The sequence below is a fragment of the Pseudopipra pipra genome, chromosome 4 (genome assembly GCF_036250125.1).
Source record: "Pseudopipra pipra isolate bDixPip1 chromosome 4, bDixPip1.hap1, whole genome shotgun sequence".
NCBI lineage: Eukaryota > Metazoa > Chordata > Aves > Passeriformes > Pipridae > Pseudopipra > Pseudopipra pipra.
The window spans coordinates 57920742-57941922 of NC_087552.1; the positions used below are offsets into that span (position 1 = coordinate 57920742).

At 40.3% G+C, this 21181-nt stretch overlaps 1 protein-coding gene across 3 annotated transcripts in view; it reads left to right on the forward strand.

Moving 5' to 3' along the window:
- Nucleotides 1-21181, forward strand: part of PPARGC1A (PPARG coactivator 1 alpha) — a 368659-nt gene that overhangs the window by 322599 nt on the left and 24879 nt on the right. For 2 of the 3 annotated variants that reach the window (XM_064653102.1, XM_064653103.1), the window contains exons 3-7: nucleotides 13192-13386; nucleotides 14338-14460; nucleotides 15350-15554; nucleotides 19554-19599; nucleotides 19708-19781. In XM_064653102.1, the coding sequence (XP_064509172.1) occupies nucleotides 13192-13386; nucleotides 14338-14460; nucleotides 15350-15554; nucleotides 19554-19599; nucleotides 19708-19781 (643 nt within the window). Of the gene's footprint in view, nucleotides 1-13191; nucleotides 13448-14337; nucleotides 14461-15349; nucleotides 15555-19553; nucleotides 19600-19707; nucleotides 19782-21181 lie in introns of those variants that run through there. The other variant, XM_064653104.1, reaches the window with a different exon arrangement.

Here is a 21181-nt window from a genome sequence, read left to right on the forward strand (position 1 = left end):
ATTTTTAGTCCAAGGGTAAGCTTCTGTAAGAGCCTTTCAGAGTTGCATCCCTTTAACCTGGCCTAACAAGCTAAGCCAGTAAGCTGTCTGATTTCCGTCTTACAGGAGGCAAAGAGATAGCTAAAACAAACCATTTGTGGTGCAAACGCTCAGCCTATCTTGTCTTAAGAGCTTTCTTTGTATGGATTTTTTTTTTTCCAAATGTCTCAGTATTAAGCTTGCTTGTCAGAGACCAAATTGTCAGGCTTTGCTGTTTGGAAATGGTGGAAGCACAGGAATGAAAGGAAGATTTTTGTACAGCCAGCCTAAGGGAAATAAACATTTCTGCATTGCCAATGATCAAACCTGATTGAGGCAGTTTAACCTATTGCTATTGATGCATCTGAGAAAAAAGCAGTGTATTTGGTTTTTCTAGGGGAAGGAAGGGCAGACATAAACAGCCTGATTTCCTTCTCATTTACACTTTGTTTGTCCTTGTTTAACTCCATTGACTTTGCTGGGTGATGCTTGGTTTGTGCTGCTCTAATCCAAGGGAAGCCAAGCTGGAGTCAGTGTTATACTCCTTTTGCCACTGGCACTTGGATTTACAGCACTCTTTATCATCAAAACAGGGGGCAAGGCCATATGCAGCTGTAAAACACTGTGGTGCTCCTTGCACACTGGTGGTTTGGTGCTTCAGGTGGACAAGACTTTGCAGTATGACTCATTTACAGATAGCTAGCTCTTTCTTACTGGAAATACTGTATGGTGGTGTGCCCTTTCCTCCCTCTTCATGTGAAAAATGAAGGGCAAGTGCATTTATTTTCTTGTTTTCCCCCTTCTCTTCCTCACTCCTTTCCCTTCCTTTCTCCCTGGTGATGTGTGTAATCCTTGTGTACGTTTACAAAACAGGATTTAATTGCTACCTAAACGTGAGTAGTCCCACACGCTCCTCTCAGCCAGCTGAGCAAGGCTTAGACACTTTCATCTTGGGTTGTTTCCAATCCACAGCTCCCTTCCCCTCTTTCTTCCCCCTCATTTTGGATGCTGATAGAGCAGGAGACAATACCTCGATACAAAGGGAGGCCATCTGAGCCAGGAAATCGTAGGCTATGCTGAAGCCAGTGATCTGCAGGGTCCTATCTCTGGTTTAGTATTCAAATGGTTTCAATTTACTCATTATTCCTGGGGTTAGGCACATCCCATGGGGTTTTGGCTGTGCATCTAGCAGCTACACAGGCTCAAATTACAACTCGTGTTAACTTCAGCAGGGATAACTTTTAAATTGAAGATGCACTTGACATGAACAAATAATGTCAGTGTATTTCCAGTAGGGAATGTGAGCACAGCATGTACCACATTGTAGGCAAGATGAACCCAAGCCACTTTTAAACTCAGTGTCTTCCTCATAGCAATATAGTGCTCAGCACTTGCTTGCCTGTGACTGGACTGCCATTAGTCCTGGGACAGGGGCAGTACAGATACACAGTGCTGGAGCTGCTGCTCTCAGCTTCAGCATCAACATACACAGAGCGCAGAGGACCAGGTCCCTAGCTAGTGTAAATCTGCATAGCTCTGTTAAAACCTGTGGAGAGACCCTGATTTATAGCAGCTGAACATCTGGACCTAAGTTCTTTTTCTTTAGGTTACAAGCAGGATTAAATAGTAGTACCCCAAATTATTTATTATAGGTGCTCTGGCAGCATCTCAAAGCCCGATGGTAAAACGGGACACTGTTGTGAAAGCAGTTATGTGAACACATAACAAAAAGACAGTCCCTGTCTAAAGAAACTTATGGCCTAATTATTAATGTTATTTAGTGCTTTGGTAAGTACAGCTGGACTTGACTGCCTGTTCTTTGTCATTTTTTAAGAGGTTGAAAAAAGTATGCCCAGGTTGATTTTCACCGTTTCTGATGAAAAAGAGACTGGTTAACATCAGTGCCTCACAAAACAAATTGGAATTTTGTACATCGTACAGATGGAGAGCTGGTGATCAGGAATATGGAGACTTTTAAAAGATGAGCAGAGAATGAGCAATAAATTAAGTTTTGACTAAGAAGTAAATAGAAGAGAGGCAACTGCAGGGGGAACTGTAGTGTGCACCACAATATGCATGCACTACCTAACTCTGCTAGACTGATTGAGGGTAAATGAACATGGTAGCCTTAGTGTAAACTAGCAAATTAGTTTTACATTTTATTCTCAACCCCATTTTATCACCATTGTCTGTGAAGACTAGTGAACTGCAGGAAACTTAGAATCAAGCCAACGGTGCACGTGCTCTAGAGGAGACTGTGCAACAGATAGACCTTCTGGGATGTTTATTTTTTTAAGTACGTTCTATTTTAAAATCACCATTTCTACTTTAGGATTCTATTTGCATACACAAAATTACATTAAAAGAACATTAAACTCTTAGCACTGAGTGACAAATCAAGAAAATACATAGTTAAGGATATTATAAGACATATACGAATCCAGATGTTTCACTTCGGAAAGTGCAGATGCATATCCTCATCCTGAAGAGTATTCTAGGTGGTTGTAGGAGTTTAACAGGATGTAGTGTTCAATCACTGTTTTTTAAGGTGAGGACTTACTTGCCTACTGGGACAGGCTTCCATTTTATTTTCATGAGACTGTGAAGGCTCCTTGAAAAGCCTGGCAAAATGCACTTGTGACCTGTGCTGTTAAACTCTGTACCTGATAGCACCTTCCTTACTGTGGCACCTCCACATTCTCACTTGGTGCTTCATCATAAAGGAGCCATTGTTGGTTTCAGCCTAGGACACTCACAGTACAGGTACCTGAGGTTTATTTTATCTAGCTAAGCCACCTCTCTAAATAGTATGTGTGTCACTCAACACGTCTGCTAGTACATATGAGGAGGATGTTTAAGCCATTGCTGTGACACCTGAAGGCAGCAGTATAGCTACATAGGAAATGCATCTTTAGTCTTGTAAACAAGATTTTATGTTGTGTCTGATTAAACTCTTTTAGCCAACTCAGACCAGATAGCAGCCATCCAGTTAAATTACAGTAAAAAATGATGGGAAGCACAGATATATTAATGGATGTATATATCCATATATATATCAATATATACATCATATATATGATGCATATATATGATGGATATATCCTCTCATGACCCATTCATGCTGCAGCTGTAAGAAAGATCAGTGTTTCTCTCCTGTCAGACATGACTTGTGTTTGTCATACATGTTCAACAGGCATGGTGGTAGATTTGATGAAGCTGAACACGCTGAAAAATTAAAACATCATAAAAAGCATTTAATAAAGTTGATATTTTACAAATGCTGATTTCCTGGTCAAATTAAATTTCAATTTTCTAATAGTAAAAGCACCAGATAGAAGTGCCTTATTTTGCAGTTTAAAAAGGAATTTTCGATTTTGTATTTCATTTGCACAAAAAACAATCTCTGCATAATTGAACAAAATTAAAAAAATATATGTAAACTCTTCTCTGCTGTATTATTTATAATTTTACCCTTAAATTTGTATTTCTTTAGAGTCATAAATCTCAAGACAGAAGTAGGGATGATTATAGACATCTTGACACATGCAATATAATTAAAACTAAAGCAAATGCAACACTGAAATAGAGAATGAACAAAAGCAACAAAATTGTGCTTCATAGTTTGCCAAGGAAGGGTCTATACTACCATTCAAGTGCAGTTTTTAGAGATATTTGTCATTATCAAGAGGACAAACAGGTTTTTTACATCAATTACATGTGTGAAATCATCACTTCAAAATATATGTAGCCTTTTTTTCGCCAGGATATGCCATGCTGCCTAACAAAGGTATATGAATGTTGAAAAATTTTATGTCAGTGCATAGAGAGATTAGTGTGGTCATGGACCATAAATCAAGTAAATAAATAAATCTGAGCAAGCAGTGCTTGACTATTTGGACTGAAATACTGCTGACACTATCACTGAAAGCTCTGCAATGGGGACAGTCCCAAATGTCTTCCCTGCCTTATGCTGTAGCCTGTAGCCTTCATTCCCCTTCTTCCCTCTTTTTACAATACCCACTCCCCATTAGAGCTTGTCTGTACTGAGACCCCAAGAACTATAATTCTCTACCTTCCTGTATATTTTAGATGCATAATAATAATTAAAATCTCTGTCTGGGTTGGTGCTCAGGACCTTATTACGTGCATGAACGACTGCCTGTGAATGGGGAAGGGAGGATGGGTAAGAGATGCTGTTTGCTGCTCCAGGGGGGAACCTTCTGGGTGGTGAGCTCGGAGGGCAGCCTGCCTGACCTCTCACACCCTGGGCAGTGAGCTACTCGTGTGAGTCAGGCTAAATGTCCTACATACCCCTTCCCCAGCAGCAGCTCACCTGCTCCTCTGCTTGCCCATGCTTCCCCACCAGTGCTGGCAGGCAGCAAACGTCACCTCCACAGTAGCTCCTCTGGCTGTCTTGCACAGTGAAGCAAAACTCCCAGCCTTTCTTTTTTCTATGGCTCTTCATCAGGCTCTTCCTTCCCTTTGCACTGCTGCACTTTCCCTGCTCTTGTTTTTACACACCAGAAACGTGGAGTTTTGTGCTTTGCTGGGGAGCTCAGCCCAAATATAACCCACTGAGGGCTGGACAAGACATGCCAGGTCTTCCCCTGCTGCAGTTCCCCCTGCACCCATGAAGATCAGGTGGCCTTCCCTGGCACTGGGCAAGACAGCATGACTAACCATGACACCACAGCATGGTGTGCCTCAGCATTACAAGCATACAGGTCCTGTTAAGAGGTTTGGCGATGCTTTTACAGTGTCAAGTCCTTTGAAGTTAACCCCCCCACACACATTGAGCTAACCCAGTACAAAACATGGGTAGAGTATTTAATAATCAGCAAATTAGCCTATGTAGTCAGTAAATGTTGAGGCTCAAACTGATGATGATTTGCTTTCAAGTGTTTTTTTCAATATCAAGAATTTTGATCTCAGGATCAAGTATAAATTGAATAGAGTGACCTTTTGATACTGAGTCAAATTGACTGCATTTCCAAAGATTCTGTGGTTTCACTTACCATAAATTTTTAATATTGGGTTAGAGTTACGATTCCAGCAATATCTTATCGCTGGTCCCCTTAACACAGTCAATGGCACAATAGCTTGCTCTCAGATTATTTTTTCTTTTCTCTTTTCCCCAAAATCAAAGATTACTATGATAGAGGGGAAGGATGCAGCTTACACAAATGAAATTGTAATGTCTTGCAAAAAGTGGATGAATTTTGGTCAGAAGATTTAAGATATGGGTTGCTAGCTGGATCCTCAAGTTTGTGAGATGAGTAAGTCAATTAGTAGCTCTTCAGTTTATTAGAAACTTAATTGCCAGGCTATAATGGAAATTTCTGAACTGCAACGACTTGTTAGAAGCAATAAAAAAAGTGACTTTGTGGTAGAAGAATATTTAGTAGGCTCTTTTAAACTGACATGTTTAGCTTAGAGCAGAAAGGTTAGATTTTTTACTTGAAAAGATAGTCCATCTCACAGGAGCTATGGCTGTATTACTTTGGGTGGTCAAGGGCACGATGTTAAAGAAAAACCTCTTTGCAAATGGCCTGTGCTGTGGTTTTGTGTTGTGATGCTTTGATACAAAATACTTGACAGAAGTTTTACGATGTCAGGTGAGCATGTCTCTCAGAGAGAAAGCAACCTGAGTTCGGTTACCAAGATTAAAAATAAGAACTTTTTGAGAAATAAACAACATGTTGAGTATATTAATATTAACGATTATGATGATGATGATAATAATAATAATAATAATTTTGTTACTCTTATGTTGTTATACCCTGAAGAAGGGAAGGGGGAAATGGATGCTACAGGTGCTCCCATCTCCTTCAGCTTGCAGACCTTGTGCACATCCTTCCAGTGGTGCCATAATGTCCCTGGGAGTGATGCTGGGGGTTTTGTTCCCCTCCAGGAACCTAGCTCTGGAAGTTAAGCATTGCAGCTTCTGCATTATGTAGAATCACACTGTTTATTTAACATTGTTTGGGAGGAGAACAGAATGGTAGAGCACATTGCTTCAGATCTGTACAGTATCTCCAGGAATCCAGCTGGAGCGAAGTTTTTACATAAATATGGGGATGTGGTTGGTCCTGCAGGTGAGATATATCCATGATCTGTATGCTGGGCAGTGGGACTGCTGAAAGCAGAAGTCAAGCTCTGGATTCAAGTGATATTTGCTTGCAGGTGCATGTGAAAAGTATGAATATAGCTGTCTCCTTCAAGAAAAGAAGATCTCTTGTTTCCTTTCCATACCCTAAAGGCATTTGCACAGGGGTGGTGATAATTAATCCCCATATTTCTACTTCATATAAAGAAACCTGGCTGTAATTTTCTCCTAGTGGGACTCCATTTTGTTTTTAAAGATAATTGATAGCTCTGGACTTAAGCATTTCAATTATGGGAGTGTCTCTTGGGGACCAGACTAACAGACCTTGGAAAAACGTTCTAATGCAAATGCATCATGTGAATTTTTACTGTAAGACAGCACAGGATGCCTAAGGATTTGCAAAGCAGTTGAACAGTAAAATAAAAGCTGAGATACTTCTCAAAATATATTGTGGCATCTGACTAGTTGTGAGCTGGTAAGGTGGAACAAGTGGTTCTCCACATGGACCACTAATTCATGCTTGGTGCTGGGTATGGCCAGCTCTAAGTTGAGGAGAAGGAGGCAGTTACCTTGGATGGCACATAGAAAAGGCAGAAAAATCACCATGACAGCACTGTCTGTGCCAGTGCCATGGCAGGTTGGCTCCTTCTGCTCCAGAGGAGGGAAAGCTTGGGCTGTAATTCTTCCCTTTCACTGTCCTTGACCTCCGTTCTCATTTTTGTCTGTCAGGAGTAGGAATACCAGCACACTTCCTACCCTCCCTGTGCTTCTGTCCGGCCTGTGGCTGCTTATCCTCATGTGGCAAAGCTTGGTTTGTGGGGCCAGGGCTCAGATACCATCTGCCCCTACTCCTGCCTGTTTGTGGACAGGAGGTGCTCAGGGCCTGGGTGGTGTTGATGAACTTTTTGGTGTCTTTGGATCCTTATGTGCAAAAAGGGGTGAATCTGTACCCCTCATTTCTCTTAGTAATATGAATATTAAGGACATCATATTCCAAAATTTGTCATTAAGGAATTAAATCCTGTTGGAAGTCCCAGATGTACTCAGAAGTCAATTTTGTGCATTTGAAAGTAGTGTCATAATGTATTAGTATTTTTAGATCGCTCAGATATTTTCAGCTGGAGGAAAATCTTTTATTTTCTTTGTTAATTGTGCTATGAATAGATCACAGGCTACTGAGGAGAAATGAGTCGATAATGTTGAAATGGTGATCCCTTGTGAGTTCTGGTGTACACCTGGCTGTTCTGAATTGCTTACCAAGCTGGGCTGCTGGAGCAGTGACAGCTTCTACCAGCTGTGGATCTGTCCCAAAGTTTCCTGGGCTTTTTATGAAGACGTGGCAAGCTGCCACTGCTCCCAGCTCCTCGGGGCTGTGGATTAATAACGCAGTTTAGACCCCGATCTTTCAGTATGAATCACAACGGGCCTCTGCACTATTCAAATTGTCAGTAAAGAAACTTCAGAGCATCATCATTCATTATCTGATTTCACTCCTTGAGATACAGTTAGCAAAAGTTGTGCACGTACTAATCACAAATGAAAGGCAGAGGGGAGTCAAACAGAGGGAAGATGTTGGAGATACTATTAACATTTTGAAAAGATTTTTTAAAGATGGGCTTGACCCTTTTCTGGGGTGAATCAGGATACCCATGATGATGGCAGGAGCTACAGTCCTGAGTCAGGACATCTGCACGCTGGCTTCAAGGTTTTCGAGAAGAGATCACAGAATCACAGAATGGGCCAGGTTGGAAGGGACCACAATGGGTCATGTCGTCCAACCTCCTTGCTCAAGCAGGGTCATCGTAGATCACATTGCATAGGATTGCAGCCAGATGGTGCTTAAATATCTCCAATGAGGGAAACTCCACAACCTTTCTGGGCAGTCTGTTCCAGTGCGCAGTCACCCACACGGTAAAGAATTTCTTCCTCATATTCAGATGGAACTTCCTGTGCATCAGTTTCTTCCCTTTGCCTCTTGTCCTATTGCTTGGCACCACTGAGAAGAGCCTGTCTCCATCATCTTGACACCTTCCCTTCAGATACTTATAGAGATTGATGAGGTCCCCTCTCAGTTGTCTCTTCATGAGGCTGAATGGGCCCAATTCCCTCAGCCTTTCTTCATAAGAGATGCTTCAGGCCCTCCATTGGACGGGCTCCAGGAGCTCCATATCCCTCTTGTACTGAGGAGCTCAGAACTGGTGCACCTCACTAGGGCTGAGTAGAGAGGCAGGATCACCTCCCTCCACCTGCTGGCAATGCTCTTCCTACTGTACCCCAGGATACCATTGATCATCTTGGACACAAGGTCACACTGCTGACTCATGGACAGCTTGTTGTCCACCAGGACCCCCAAGTCCTTCTCTACAGAGCTGCTTTCCATCAGGTCAGCCCCCAGCCTGTCCCGGTGCATGAAGTTACTCTTCCCCAGGTGCAGGACTCTGCAGAAGTCTTCGTTGAATTTCAGACAGTTCTTCTCTGCCCATGTCTCCAGCCTGTTGAGGTCCTTCTGAAGGGCTGCACATCACTGTGGGATATTGGCCACTCCTCCCAGCGTTGTGTGATCAGTGAACTTGCTGAGGAGGCATCTGCCCCTTCATCCAGGTCACTGATGAATAAATTAGACAATACTGGGCCCGATATTGAACCTTGAGGAACAGCACTCATGACAGGCCTCCAACTAGACCCTGTGCCACTAATTACGGTGCTCTGGAGTCTGCCATTCATCCAGTTCTCAATCCATCCCACTGTTCACTCATCCAACCCACACTTCCTGAGTTTGCCTATGTGGATATTGTGAGAGACAGTGTCAAAAGCCTTCCTGAAGTCAAGGTAGGCAACATCCACTGCTCTCCCCTCATCCATCCAGGTAGTTGTTTCATAATAAAAGCAATCAGGTCCATCAAGCATGATTTAGCTTTAGTGAATCCATGCTGACTACTTCTGATCACCTTCTTGTCATCCATGTGGATAGAGATGGCCTCCAGAATGAGGTGCTGCATCACCTTTCCAGGGGTTGAGGTGAGGCTGATTGGCTGGTAATTCCCTGCATCCTCCTTCTTGCCCTTTTTGAAGATTGAGGTGACATTTGCTTTCTTCCAGTCCTCAGGCACCTCTCCTGATCACCATGACCTCTCAAAGATGACCATAAGTGGCCTTACTATGGTGTCTTCCAGCTCTCTCAGCACTTGTGGATGCATCCCATCAGGCTCATGGACTTGTGAATGTCAAGTTTGCCTAGGTGTTCTTGAACCCAATCTGATGGTAATGACAGTGGTTTTGTAATGTTGCATGATCTTTTTTAAAGGAAAAAAATTTAAAGAAAAATCACAACATGCTCACTATATGCACCCTAAAGGGATGCATGTGAAAGACAAGGTGGATGAGCCTCTGTTACAGCTCAGTCTTTGGCGTCTGTGGCCTCTATGGATTGCTGACAAGGAACAGGTATTACAGATTAAAATGCTAACCACAAGGTGAACCCAGCTCCATCAATAGTCAGAATAAGCAAAAGAGAAAGAATCATCAGGGGCAGAAGATTTAAATACCTTTGTGTGGGTAAATTATCAACTCATTTCACTGGCCAAAGACAGAATATCTCTGGAGACGTTTTACTGAAGGCAGAAACCCAATTAGATTGTTACACAACTATTAAAGTGTTTTCAGAGAGAGAAATTAGTGCTGTAGAAATATTAAAGGATTAGAACAAAGCATGTAAAAGCAGAGAATAGCCCAGTTAGAAACTTCTCATGGTCTTTAGACTCCTAGATCACTCATGTTTGAGGATTGATGGGTGTTCTGGCAGTTTACCCCTCTTGCATTCACCAGTACAGAGTGACACCAATACCAAATTTTATTTTATGTCAGACTTAATGGCATTCTGGATACACTGGAAATTTTTGATGTCAGAAACATGGAAGCATATGCATTTTGTGACATACTTGGGTTCCTTGCCTCTTTCGTCTGGGTGAAAATTTAGAGAGATCAAAAAACTTCTGGCCCCAACATGTTTATGTTGAGTTAACAACCATCGATGTTAAGAACTTCATCCACTGTGACTGGGAAGTCATTCATAACTGCTTCTGCATTAAAAAGAACCAGTAGTTAGCAAGATACAGTCATTATAAACTGTTTTCATAAAAGTTTAATAACTGCATGTATTTGCCATGCAGCTTTACATTTGAGATTATCCTCCACCCCTTTTACTTACACACTGTAGTTCATTTAGGTGGTCTAAATACTTAAGATTTACTCCTTTAGATGGAAGCAAACCCTTTCAGTGAGATCCTGCTTCAAGTTAGGGATATGGTGCAGTGAGTTCCAGAGAGCATACAGTGCATCCTCTGACCTCGGCATAGATGGAAGGTGCTCAGCTGTTTCTGACTCACTGTGCCTGTGTGATGAGCAAGTTGGATGCCAGTCTGAAATGTGAACTTCTGCAGTGACAGTCCTGAAACTGTGAAAGAGCCTGCATTTGGCCATGGAGTTGCTTCTCCCCAGTGCTGTCAACACCAGGACTCAGGCTGTAATAGCAAAGGAGAAAGCTGCTGCTTCAGTGATTATTGCTCAGTTGTTGATGTACCTGACCATCTCTCCCTCCACATCTCCCTTCAGCACCATTTCTGCTGTATCTGATAGTTGTGTTTCTTTATAAACAGTAATTTAGGACAATTAGGAGCAATACCATAGTTAAACCTTTAAAAGGCTATCTAGCAATGTCATTTTCTTTACTAATGTGTTCCTGCTTCCATGTCGTTTGTGAATAGACATGTGTTAGCCAGCTAGTGTGCTTCATCTGTGGTGACTTTGATTTATTTGCTCTGTAAATTGGGACTGAAGCAATAATGGAAAGTGACATTAATTGTTTAACAGAGTCCTCTTTGTCACATCCTCTGCTTTCTCTGGGGTGTTTGAATGTTGAAACTTGTACAAAACTAATTGAAATTGCTGTGATGAGGATCGGTGTCCACTCAACTTTCTGTTCTTGAATGTCAGCACACTTGAATGTCTGTTTAAAACATGAGAGCTGAGCAGCTAACAGCAAATATCAGGATTTCTTCTGGCATGCTATTATTAAAGAAGGCATTCCTTGTTAGAAATAGTAACACTTCCAGCTTAGTTGTCAGCTTTATAAGATGCAGGGCTCAGCAGTGTGCCCCACCAGCTAGACTTGCTGAAGAAGTTCCTGGTGTGGGGCTTGGGATCACGCATCCAGACCCCCTCATGGCCACCCCAGGCCCAAGGGCTGGCTCTCACACCATTTATCCCACTGCCTGCAAGGGGCTTGAAATGCCATTGGGAAGAAACACTGGCACTTAAAATGCTTTTTTGCCCAATAATGCTTTTTTCTTACTATTCTAGAAGGGGCACCGTAATTTTCCTCTTTTCCTCTCAGAAAGTGGCTGTGAAAAGCTGGATGTGAGTTTTATTCGCAAGGTGGCTCCCCTCTGTCATTTCCATCCTCTGCACTCTGAATAATCACATCTCTGTGCATGCGTCTGCTTGGTATGGTGGAAATCACCTGATACTGGAACTTGGACACTTTTTCTCAGTGGCCAAAAAGCCTTTTGGCCTTTTAAGTAAGTGCTTCTCCTTAGCAGTAGCTTGCCTGAGTATTTATTTGTTTCTTGGAGATGATGCTGTAAGCACCAGTACAGTTTGTGCTCTGCCTTAGCTTTCTAGCTCAAAGACAGCTTTTATGTTAGAAGCCATGAGGTGTGATTTGGCAGAGAAGCCTGGCAGGAGCAATTATCTGTGTGGTTTATGATCATCTCTGTTTGGAGTCTGCTAGATAAAAGTATTACTGAAAAAAGTCATGCTAAGGGGATACCCAGATTCACTTGATGATTTTATTTATTTTTTTTTTTTGGTAGTGTAACTTGGCAATGTTTTGTTGTTTCCTTTTCTAACTTCTTTTTTTTTCATGCTTGTTTGTCTTACTGATGCCATTTGTCTTGCTAGTTCACTTCTAAACTTTGAGATTTGAACTTAGCTGAAGTCCTTTCACAGGGTGAACATGGAGCATGATGGAACTACTCTGACGCTAGTATCCCTGGAATCAGTGAAAGGCTTTTCATTTACTTTAATAGTACTAGGATCAGCTTAGGAATCCCAGATAATTGATCTTTCAAGATCGATTTCCAATCTTTCTGAAAAATAAATATAATGATTTTTACACAGTTCTATTTCTCAGTACTCAAAAAATCTCTACCTTAATATACAGCAGGGACTATATTTCATTAAAAAATTGGAAGGCACTTAAATTTACTGAATTTGACAAAAAGAACTGTTGTTGCTGAAATAAGATATAAATTAACATTACAGCCACATCTGATTAGGAATTAATCTACTTTTTATAATTGCAGTCTGAATTAGATAAATGCATACATTGAGCACGCAAATAACGTAATTCAAAAGGACAACTTCAAAGGTAACTGACCTAGTACATATCTTGAAAAGAAACCCAAACAGCCTGCCATTTATAATATGAGTCCTGCTGGCTATTCTTATGCAAGAATACTCAGGAATGAGAAGCTGTTTATTTGGGTTTGGAGCAAGGTTTTGCAGAAGTGTGGAAAGGAAACCCTTTCTCACTTACACTGAACCTCGTATGTGAACAAGGTTTTCCATATTTCACCGGTGATTCATTTTGGTTTCATGACTAGCTGTCTGATTCTTGCAATTTTGTCAGGTCAATTAGCTGGTGTTCAATGTTGAAAAGAGAAAGAAAGAGACAGCCTGGGCTGACACCATCATTAGGTGTCAGTATCTTAGGCATATCCTGTAATACAATCCCTGGGTGATTACTTATCGTTGTTAACACTTGATAGAAAAAAGAATTGCGGAAGAAAAGCAAACTAGCAATACACCACAGGTGCAAAGTGATTTCTCTGGAACAGAGATGGATCATTTTATTTCACCTAATTACATCTTCTGAGATTCTGTTGCAGGTTACTGTTTCAAGGGCTGATTTAACTGAGTGTTGTCTGCTTGTTCACATACAGAGGCATCGTTTTTGTTCCTTTTCTCTTCTCACCTTCTTCCTCTTTTTGTTTTGTCCTCTCCCACAGAAGATAGATGAAGAGAGCGAAGCAAACTTACTAGCTGTTCTCACTGAAACACTGGACAGCATCCCTGTGGATGAGGATGGATTGCCTTCATTTGATGCATTGACAGATGGAGATGTGACCAACGAAAATGCCGCTAGCCCTTCTCCAATGCCCGACGGCACCCCTCCAACTCAGGAGGCAGAAGAGCCGTCTCTAGTAAGAACCCTTCCTACTGTTTAACAGGAATTGGATGTGCCTCTGGCTACCCGCTGCATGGGTATGATGTAGTCACAGTAAGGTCTGGACTTTTCATTTAGACTGGAGAGGAAAATCAAGTAAAGAACTGAAAATTAAGCGGGGGAAAAAACCCCCATCAAATAGTCAAATAGCTATAGGATGATTAATATAGCAATCTATTAAAATGCTGTTGAAAATATTGTTTTTGAGACATGCTAATGGGGCTGACACTTTTGCTTATCATTCTATTGGTATAAGCCAGGGTAATGGCTCTTAATTTATATTTCATTTCTTGGGGCTCTTTTTGTTATGTATGTTTAGATGTCATTTTTGGTGATCTGTAAAGAAAGGCCCAATGAGTCTGGTGGGATGCGGGGCTAATTTTGGGCCTTTAACATTGATTTGACCAGTAAACACTAGCTTAGTGCTAACCAGGGCAAAACTGAATCTTGGGTGAGGATGTGGGTGAAACATTATACACGTTTTGCTCAGTAAACCTAGTTTGAGACCTGATTCTGTTTCTGCTGAAAGCCTCTTATCACTGGGAGCAGAGCCAGATACCTGCATCTTGACACTGTATCCATTAGTCTGTTAAAATTAATGTCTCTGTCTAGATCAGAGGCCTCTTCTGTCAAACAGATCACCAAGAATTTCATTTTGCCAAGGATTCAGAAATCCAAGATTCCTGTCATTTCTGCTTGCCTTGCAGTATACTGCAGTAAAGGGAGCAGAAATGTGCTGCCAAGCCAGAAGAAATTGAAATCTGTTTACTCTTGAGGAATATCAAGTCCTGCTTTCTAGTTTATTGTTGAAATTGATATAGCTAATTTTAAGTAACTATGCAAAAAATGTAGATAAGTCATTTTAATCCATAAAGATGCATAACTTTACTCTTTTCCTTCCACTTCCCTTTCCCTGATGTGTTTGTAGCTTAAGAAGCTCTTGCTGGCTCCAGCCAACACTCAGCTAAATTACAATGAATGCAGTGGTCTCAGCACACAAAACCATGCAAACACTAATCACAGGATCAGAACAAGCCCTGTGGTTGTTAAGGTACAAACTTAATTTTTATAATAAGGAAAAAAAAAGTGTAACAAGGTCTTCTATGCTTTCAGCAACAAAATAAGCAGTAGATCTGAATGTATTGCATTAATCTGCCTACTGTCTTGTAACTGCTTTAAAAAAAATGTGAATGGATTATAGGCTGGGTTCCAGGAAATCACCTGAGCTCCTTTATGCTCTGAATATTTCATTTATGCTTTTTCTCTTGGCAGAGTTCAGTTGTAGTCCCACCGTCTGTTACTCTTGCCTGCTTTATTGATACACAGAGTAGGAAGGGGCGTGATAAAATTTGCTGATGGGCTGGTGTTGTTTATGAGTGACTCCAGGATGCGGGACTGCCATTTTACCAGCTGTCTGAGCTAAGACAAATGACACTTTATTCTTGGCAAAAAATGTATATTAGACGTTAATTGGATAGAATGGGGGGCTCTGACATAATTCTGTTAGCAGGCAGTATTAAACAATGTTTGTCTTGCCATTCACTGTAACTGAAAACGGACTGTTTAGGGGTACTTAAGAGAGTTGTGAATACTGGGTCAAGCAATCAGCAGCAAATTAAGGTTTAAACCAGCTTATTTTTTTGTTCACAGTAAAGGCGCTGTAGGGTCTTGTTAGTTACATGTTGCTGAGTAGGAACATTGCAATGTAGGAGAAATGAAATAAAAAGCTGCATAAATGTCATTTAGGAATTTTAAATGTAATTTTCTTTCCTTGTTCTGCAAACAGTTATTCACAGCTCATAGATCTAGTACACTTAGACTGAACACTTCATTGAAAATCTCATCTCTTCAGAAAACCTATATCCATTCTGATAAGGTTCAGCTCACTAATTTTAGTTTTTATTTTATTTTATTTTATTTTATTACACCCTGTTTTTAAGACTGAGAATTCATGGAGCAATAAAGCAAAGAGCATTTGTCAACAGCAAAAGCCTCAAAGACGTCCCTGCTCTGAACTTCTCAAATATCTGACTACGAATGATGACCCTCCTCAGACCAAACCAGCAGAGAACAGGAACAGCAGCAAAGAGAAATGCACCTCCAAAAGGAAGCCCCATCTGCAGTCTCAGACAAATCATCTGCAAGGTAGGTGTGGGACTGCAGAATACAGCTTTGGTACCAGCAGGGAAGCTGAAACACTGTGGTTGGGAATACCCTTGATACTACTTCTGTTCTTTGGATTAGTGTTGTAAATCCAGATCTCTTCTGTGTAAAAACAATTTTAAAACAGTATAATGGAGTTAGAATTAGTTAGGTAGATTTAGTTTTTAGACACTTTTAATCCTTTATTTTTTGCCCCCAGGCTCAGAAAAAGAATCTCGGGTAAAAAAGTTAAACAAATACCACATGGTAATATACCAAGCTAGCTGGAGATACTTTTTCACAGAGAACTGTACCACTAAGAAATCATTATACCCCTAAACAAGCTGGGCAGGCCAGTTCATTAGTGTGCTTCTTTCTTTTTTGCTAGTGTAAAACTGAAGGCATTGTTAACCTGCCACATAGTCCTAAAGAGACAATAAATAGTGCTCTCACTGCTACAGAGAAAGCAATAAATGTGTCATTCCTGTTAAAGCTGGAATGCCAGTTTGTAACTTTATTTTATAAATAGTTGAAAGTTTAGCTGCCACCCTGATCTTTCTCTCTCATTTTTGGATTCTTTATGGCCAAAACTAAACCCTTGTGTTGACTTTTAGTATCCCTCGATGCGTAAAGAACTGGTCTATATTACAAGTAGTGTCTTAGTGTCTATGACAGAGATGCAAGAACTTAAAGCCTCCTCTCTCACTTTCTCTCCCCCTCTTCCCCTGTCTGTTTTCCCAAGATAAAGGAAAGCTGTAAAAGCTTACGAGCCCAAAGGGAGCTTTTTTAAAGTTACTGTTACTTTAAAATACATCTAGGTGTTTATGTTGGCCTGGCATCTGGAAGCCCAGGTGCCTATCTCAGTCACATCAGTGCAAATCCTGGATGACTCCACTAAAGTCAATGGAAGTTATCTGGCTGCAACAGAGATCAGGATATGACCCTAAATGTGTTGTTCTGGTATTTTTAAAGCAGCAGTTGTAAACTGTGTATGGTTTTTCTTCTTTTCCCCTCCCTCCTATCTGCATTTTCAGCATCCGTCAATTCTACTTTTTCATTCTGCACTAGAAAGTATAAGCAAACTTAATAATCTTCCCTTCCTGCCGCTGAGTCTCGTTCTTGCAGCTGTACATTCTGACATCCTAAGTGGCAGAATTTCTCCATTATGTTCTCAAATTATCTGAACAATATTAATTCTAAGAAAGAAAGCCAAGTGCCCCTAGAGCTTCTTGATGCCAACTACCACTCCTTCTGGATGGCTTTGGCAGTATGCTTCGCAGCAGAATCCAGGCTGAACTGTACATGTAAAACCTGGGACTGTTACTGCTGCAGTGCTATGGAAACACAGAACTGCCAGAAGTTACAGGGGGCTTTACTAACACTGTTGGATGCTAAGGTGGTAGGTGATAAAGTATGTCATGTATAACATGCTATATACACGTGTATGTTATACACATATAGATGTGTGCACACATAAATACGGATTAAAAAATCTTTATATTCAGATCAGAGCTGCTTTTGTTCCCCAGCTGAGGCAACTGTGTAGATTCAGTACAAAGAGTCAGGGGATGCAGAGTTGTGGAAAGGAGGAGAGGTTAGGAAAGTCCAAAGGGACATAGAGCTAACTTACCAGTGTTTAACAGATGACTGTGATTTTAGTAGTATTGCAGGTGGAATTGCAGGTAGAGAGAAATTACTCTCTTCTTTAATTCCTGAACTTTAATTTACAGGCTTCTAAAATGTTGGTTTTTTCAGCAAATTTGCCTCATACACCAATATATAACTTCGATATCAATGGATTTGCATATAATACAAATATAAGAATGTAAGCTTTCAGCTTGGACAATCAATTCATGCAGAATCAACCTTGCAAATTTAACTGACATTTGCAGACCTGCAGTTATTGGTTTCATACATATAATCAAAAGTACAAGAAAATTGTCTCCTTCTGTTTTAAAAATAATCAGGATCTGATATTTTCTTTCAGTTATGAAGAGCTCACAAAGGATAAGTCAAACGTTATTTTCCTTTAGGGTTACTGTTGCAAGCATATTGCAAACCCACGGGAACGTCCACAAACGCATTCATGCCAAAGATCATCTGTGGTTTTGCACTGAAATTTACCCATGAGGAAACTTAGTTCTTTTGAACCTGAATGTTTTCAATTTACAGGGATAAGCAACTTGATGTGAACCCTTTTTAATAAGAAAAAAAACCACACCACAGTAGACCTTTGAACTCTAATAAACAGGCGCCATGGAAAATGATAGTGTCTTGGCTAAATATTTACACTATCAGTAGCTGTATGGGAGGATGAATCCTTTACAGGAAGAGTGTTTGGTCAAACCCTTGCCTAGCAGTAAGAAAACTAATGGGTGTTTTGGTATGCGAATTTCTCAGTGGGATTGCTCAGTGATATCTGCCTAAAATTAATACATGCAAGTGTGAGATAATACCTTGGTTCTGTGCCCATCTCTGACAGATTTGCACTGTGCCTCAGTGCTTCAGAATTTAATATGTGTATATTCTGATGTGAGACTACTCTGTGGGGCTAATAAGAGCTAGAATGAGACTTTTTGGAGGCTTAAATAGCTCTTACACATTCAGCTTCTTAAAAAAGCCTAAACTTGGTAAAGGCATGTAGATTTTTATCCTCAAAAAAAAAAAAAAAAAAAGAAGCCTTTGTATATAAGTTTATTCCAGAACCTTACGCACAAAGATGAGTCATGTAACATTCAGTTTTATCATCACACCTGGTTTTATACACAAATCAGTGGCCATGATGGATCAAACAAATAACTCATTGAGGTGCATCTCCATACCCTGACAGTGACTTCTGAGGAAGGTGAACCCCAGGTGAACACCTGAGCTTCCATTTCTAACTTTCATACGGGGAGGAGGAAAAACAATATGCAGCTCTTCAGAACTGGGTTAATTTTTTTAAAAAATGTACTATTACTTCAGGAATGCTCTAGAGCTTATAAAGGTAATCAATTTGCATATAAAATCCTTTCATATTAATGGGAGCTCCAAGTCTAGAATGAATATGAAATATGCAGTAGTGACACTCTGGACAAAAGATCTGCAGTGCAGGAGTGTTCAAGGGGAACATTTTGTCTTAATTAATCTGCAGAAGAGAACCCCTGCTGTTGTTCTTGCTACAATGCTCTTTGTATTTAAAACATCTATCTAACTTCTGAAAAGTAAAATTTGCAAGTAATATAATTTTTAATTTTAAACATTTTACTGGCAGTTAAAGGAATTGTAGTTGCATGACAATATCCTAATTCTTGGCTTACTTTAGGAAAATACAATTTTGCATGAATAAAAGCTACAAAGACTTGTATTTTTATAGCCAGAGCTTTGTTTTTTGCGTATGTTGGGATTGTAGTGCTGAGAGCTTCAACCCCATTTTTAACCATCTGTGACTATGTCCATGGCTTGTCATAGTTTGCAGGATAATTTTCAGAAATTTGGACTATAACTGGTTGGACTCTGGCCTCACAGAAACAACCAATTCTCAGTGCTATATATAAAACTGTATATTGTAGAAGTAAAATTAACTGAATATTCATAGCGTTCTGTTACTTTGTAGTTATTCTGCTGCTCCTGTTTCCAAATAAATCGTGAACTGTAGTCTAAATTAACTCGAAGAGAAATAACATTTTCACAGTGTATCCTGTAGAGTTCTTCATTGATTTTTAAGATGTACCACTCTTCTTCTGAAAGGTTCTTGGCATTTGGATTGTGTACTGCATTTCAGAGGTACTGTAATTGATGTAAATAATTGTTGAAATTTAAGTGCCCTTTTGGTACTAGTAATAAGGAATCAGGATGAGTCTCTTTATTTATCTATCTGAGATATAAAAAATGGCAATTGAATATCAAAGTTCAGCCCTAACTGACTACCACAGGATTCCAGTGCCAAAATAAAAAGAAATGTTTATAGCATTCATTACAGAGTGTTTAAATATGCCATAATTGTTTCCTTTTTTCCTTTAGCCAAACCAACAAGTTTATCACTTCCATTGACACCTGAGTCACCAAAGTAAGTACTAAAAAGTGCAAACATTTATAAAAGGGAGGGGGGTTCAGTAGATTTTGGCTACAGCAACTCCATTTCAGCTTGTTTTTATAAATGTGCCCTGTCTTCCAGTGATCCCAAGGGTTCCCCATTTGAGAACAAGACTATTGAACAAACCTTAAGTGTGGAACTCTCTGGAACTGCAGGTGAGAAATGCAGAGTGCTGACTCTTCCTTTAAGCATGGCTCGTGTGTGTTTGTTCACTGTAATATACCACAGGTACACTGAGATCTCACAGTGTCTCCAGTAGATTAACTTCAGTTTAGCACTGACTTTTTATACAGTTACCTGAGAAGAAATGTGTTTGAAAATATGTCTCCAAAACTACACAGGAGAGCATAATTTCTGAGAAAATATGAATGAAACCATTTATCTGTTATACTTCTCTATTTCCCCATAGATTTGTGTACTGCTGAGCACCATCTTTCAAAGACAAACCCCACAGCACAGTGTAATAGATGTTACAGATGTAAAAGTTATGCCATCCAGTCTGTCTCCAGGCTGGTCTAGGGCTGTACATGACTACATGTTTCAGGGCTTTGTCAATTCTAGATTAATATGTCACAAATAACAGTTTTCTCCTCTACCACTGAAAAACTATTCCATAGCTTAGAGGGAATTTTTAAAACTGGTATTAATTTTGTGTTCCTCCTTTTTCTTTATTTCTTCCATTAACACACTTCACACAACCTCCCTTTATCCTTTTCCTCCTTTCTGATCCCTGGATTTGTACCTTTTGAAGATTTGTAGGATTTTTATCGTGTAGTGGTTTAGTTCATGCATCATCCATTTAATCACTCATTTAATTCATCTGCTCTTTTTTCTGCTGAAGTCAATTCCTGCAGACTTAGATCTGTTTTATGGCTTTCTTCTGAACTCTGTTTTGCCTCTGTTTTCCTGAAGTGTCCAGAGTCAAGCACAAGAGAACACATTCAGCTCCACCTGAGCTGTTGCCAAGACTGTTTTGTAATATTGAAAAATATGTGTAATGTTGAAAAATAAGAGATGTTCTTGGAATGTGTTTCTCTCAGGAGAACAGTGGATTGTAAATTATATGATCATTATGATATGTGAGCGTTAGGGGGGGAGGGGTGCATTGCAAAATATGTCTTCGGGTACCAAAAATCAGCTTCATGGCCCTAAATTCAGTGTCAGCAGGCTGGGTTTGTGTATGTACACTGGGCTTTCACCTCCCAACAACCATCACTTCACTTTTTCTGAAACTTTTTTATTAGTTCAGTGTTAAAACCTGCACACTTTTCTCTGCTGTGTCCTGGAAACCTGCAGTCTTAATCATTCTTCTCATGGCAAAAGGAAACGTCCCTCCAATGCACCTTCTGTTTGCAAAACTAACATGACTAACATGGCAAAATTCACTGTATGCAGGAGGGTAATCCTATTCAGTACCAGTAGGCCAGAAGCATGGAGAAGCCTCTTTTATCATTACTGGAGAGCAAGTCTGCACAAGGGTACCCATTTGTAAGCACATGGGTAAGTCAGTGTTTAGTGCTGCCAACAGGAAGGGGCAGACGAGGTGACTACAGCA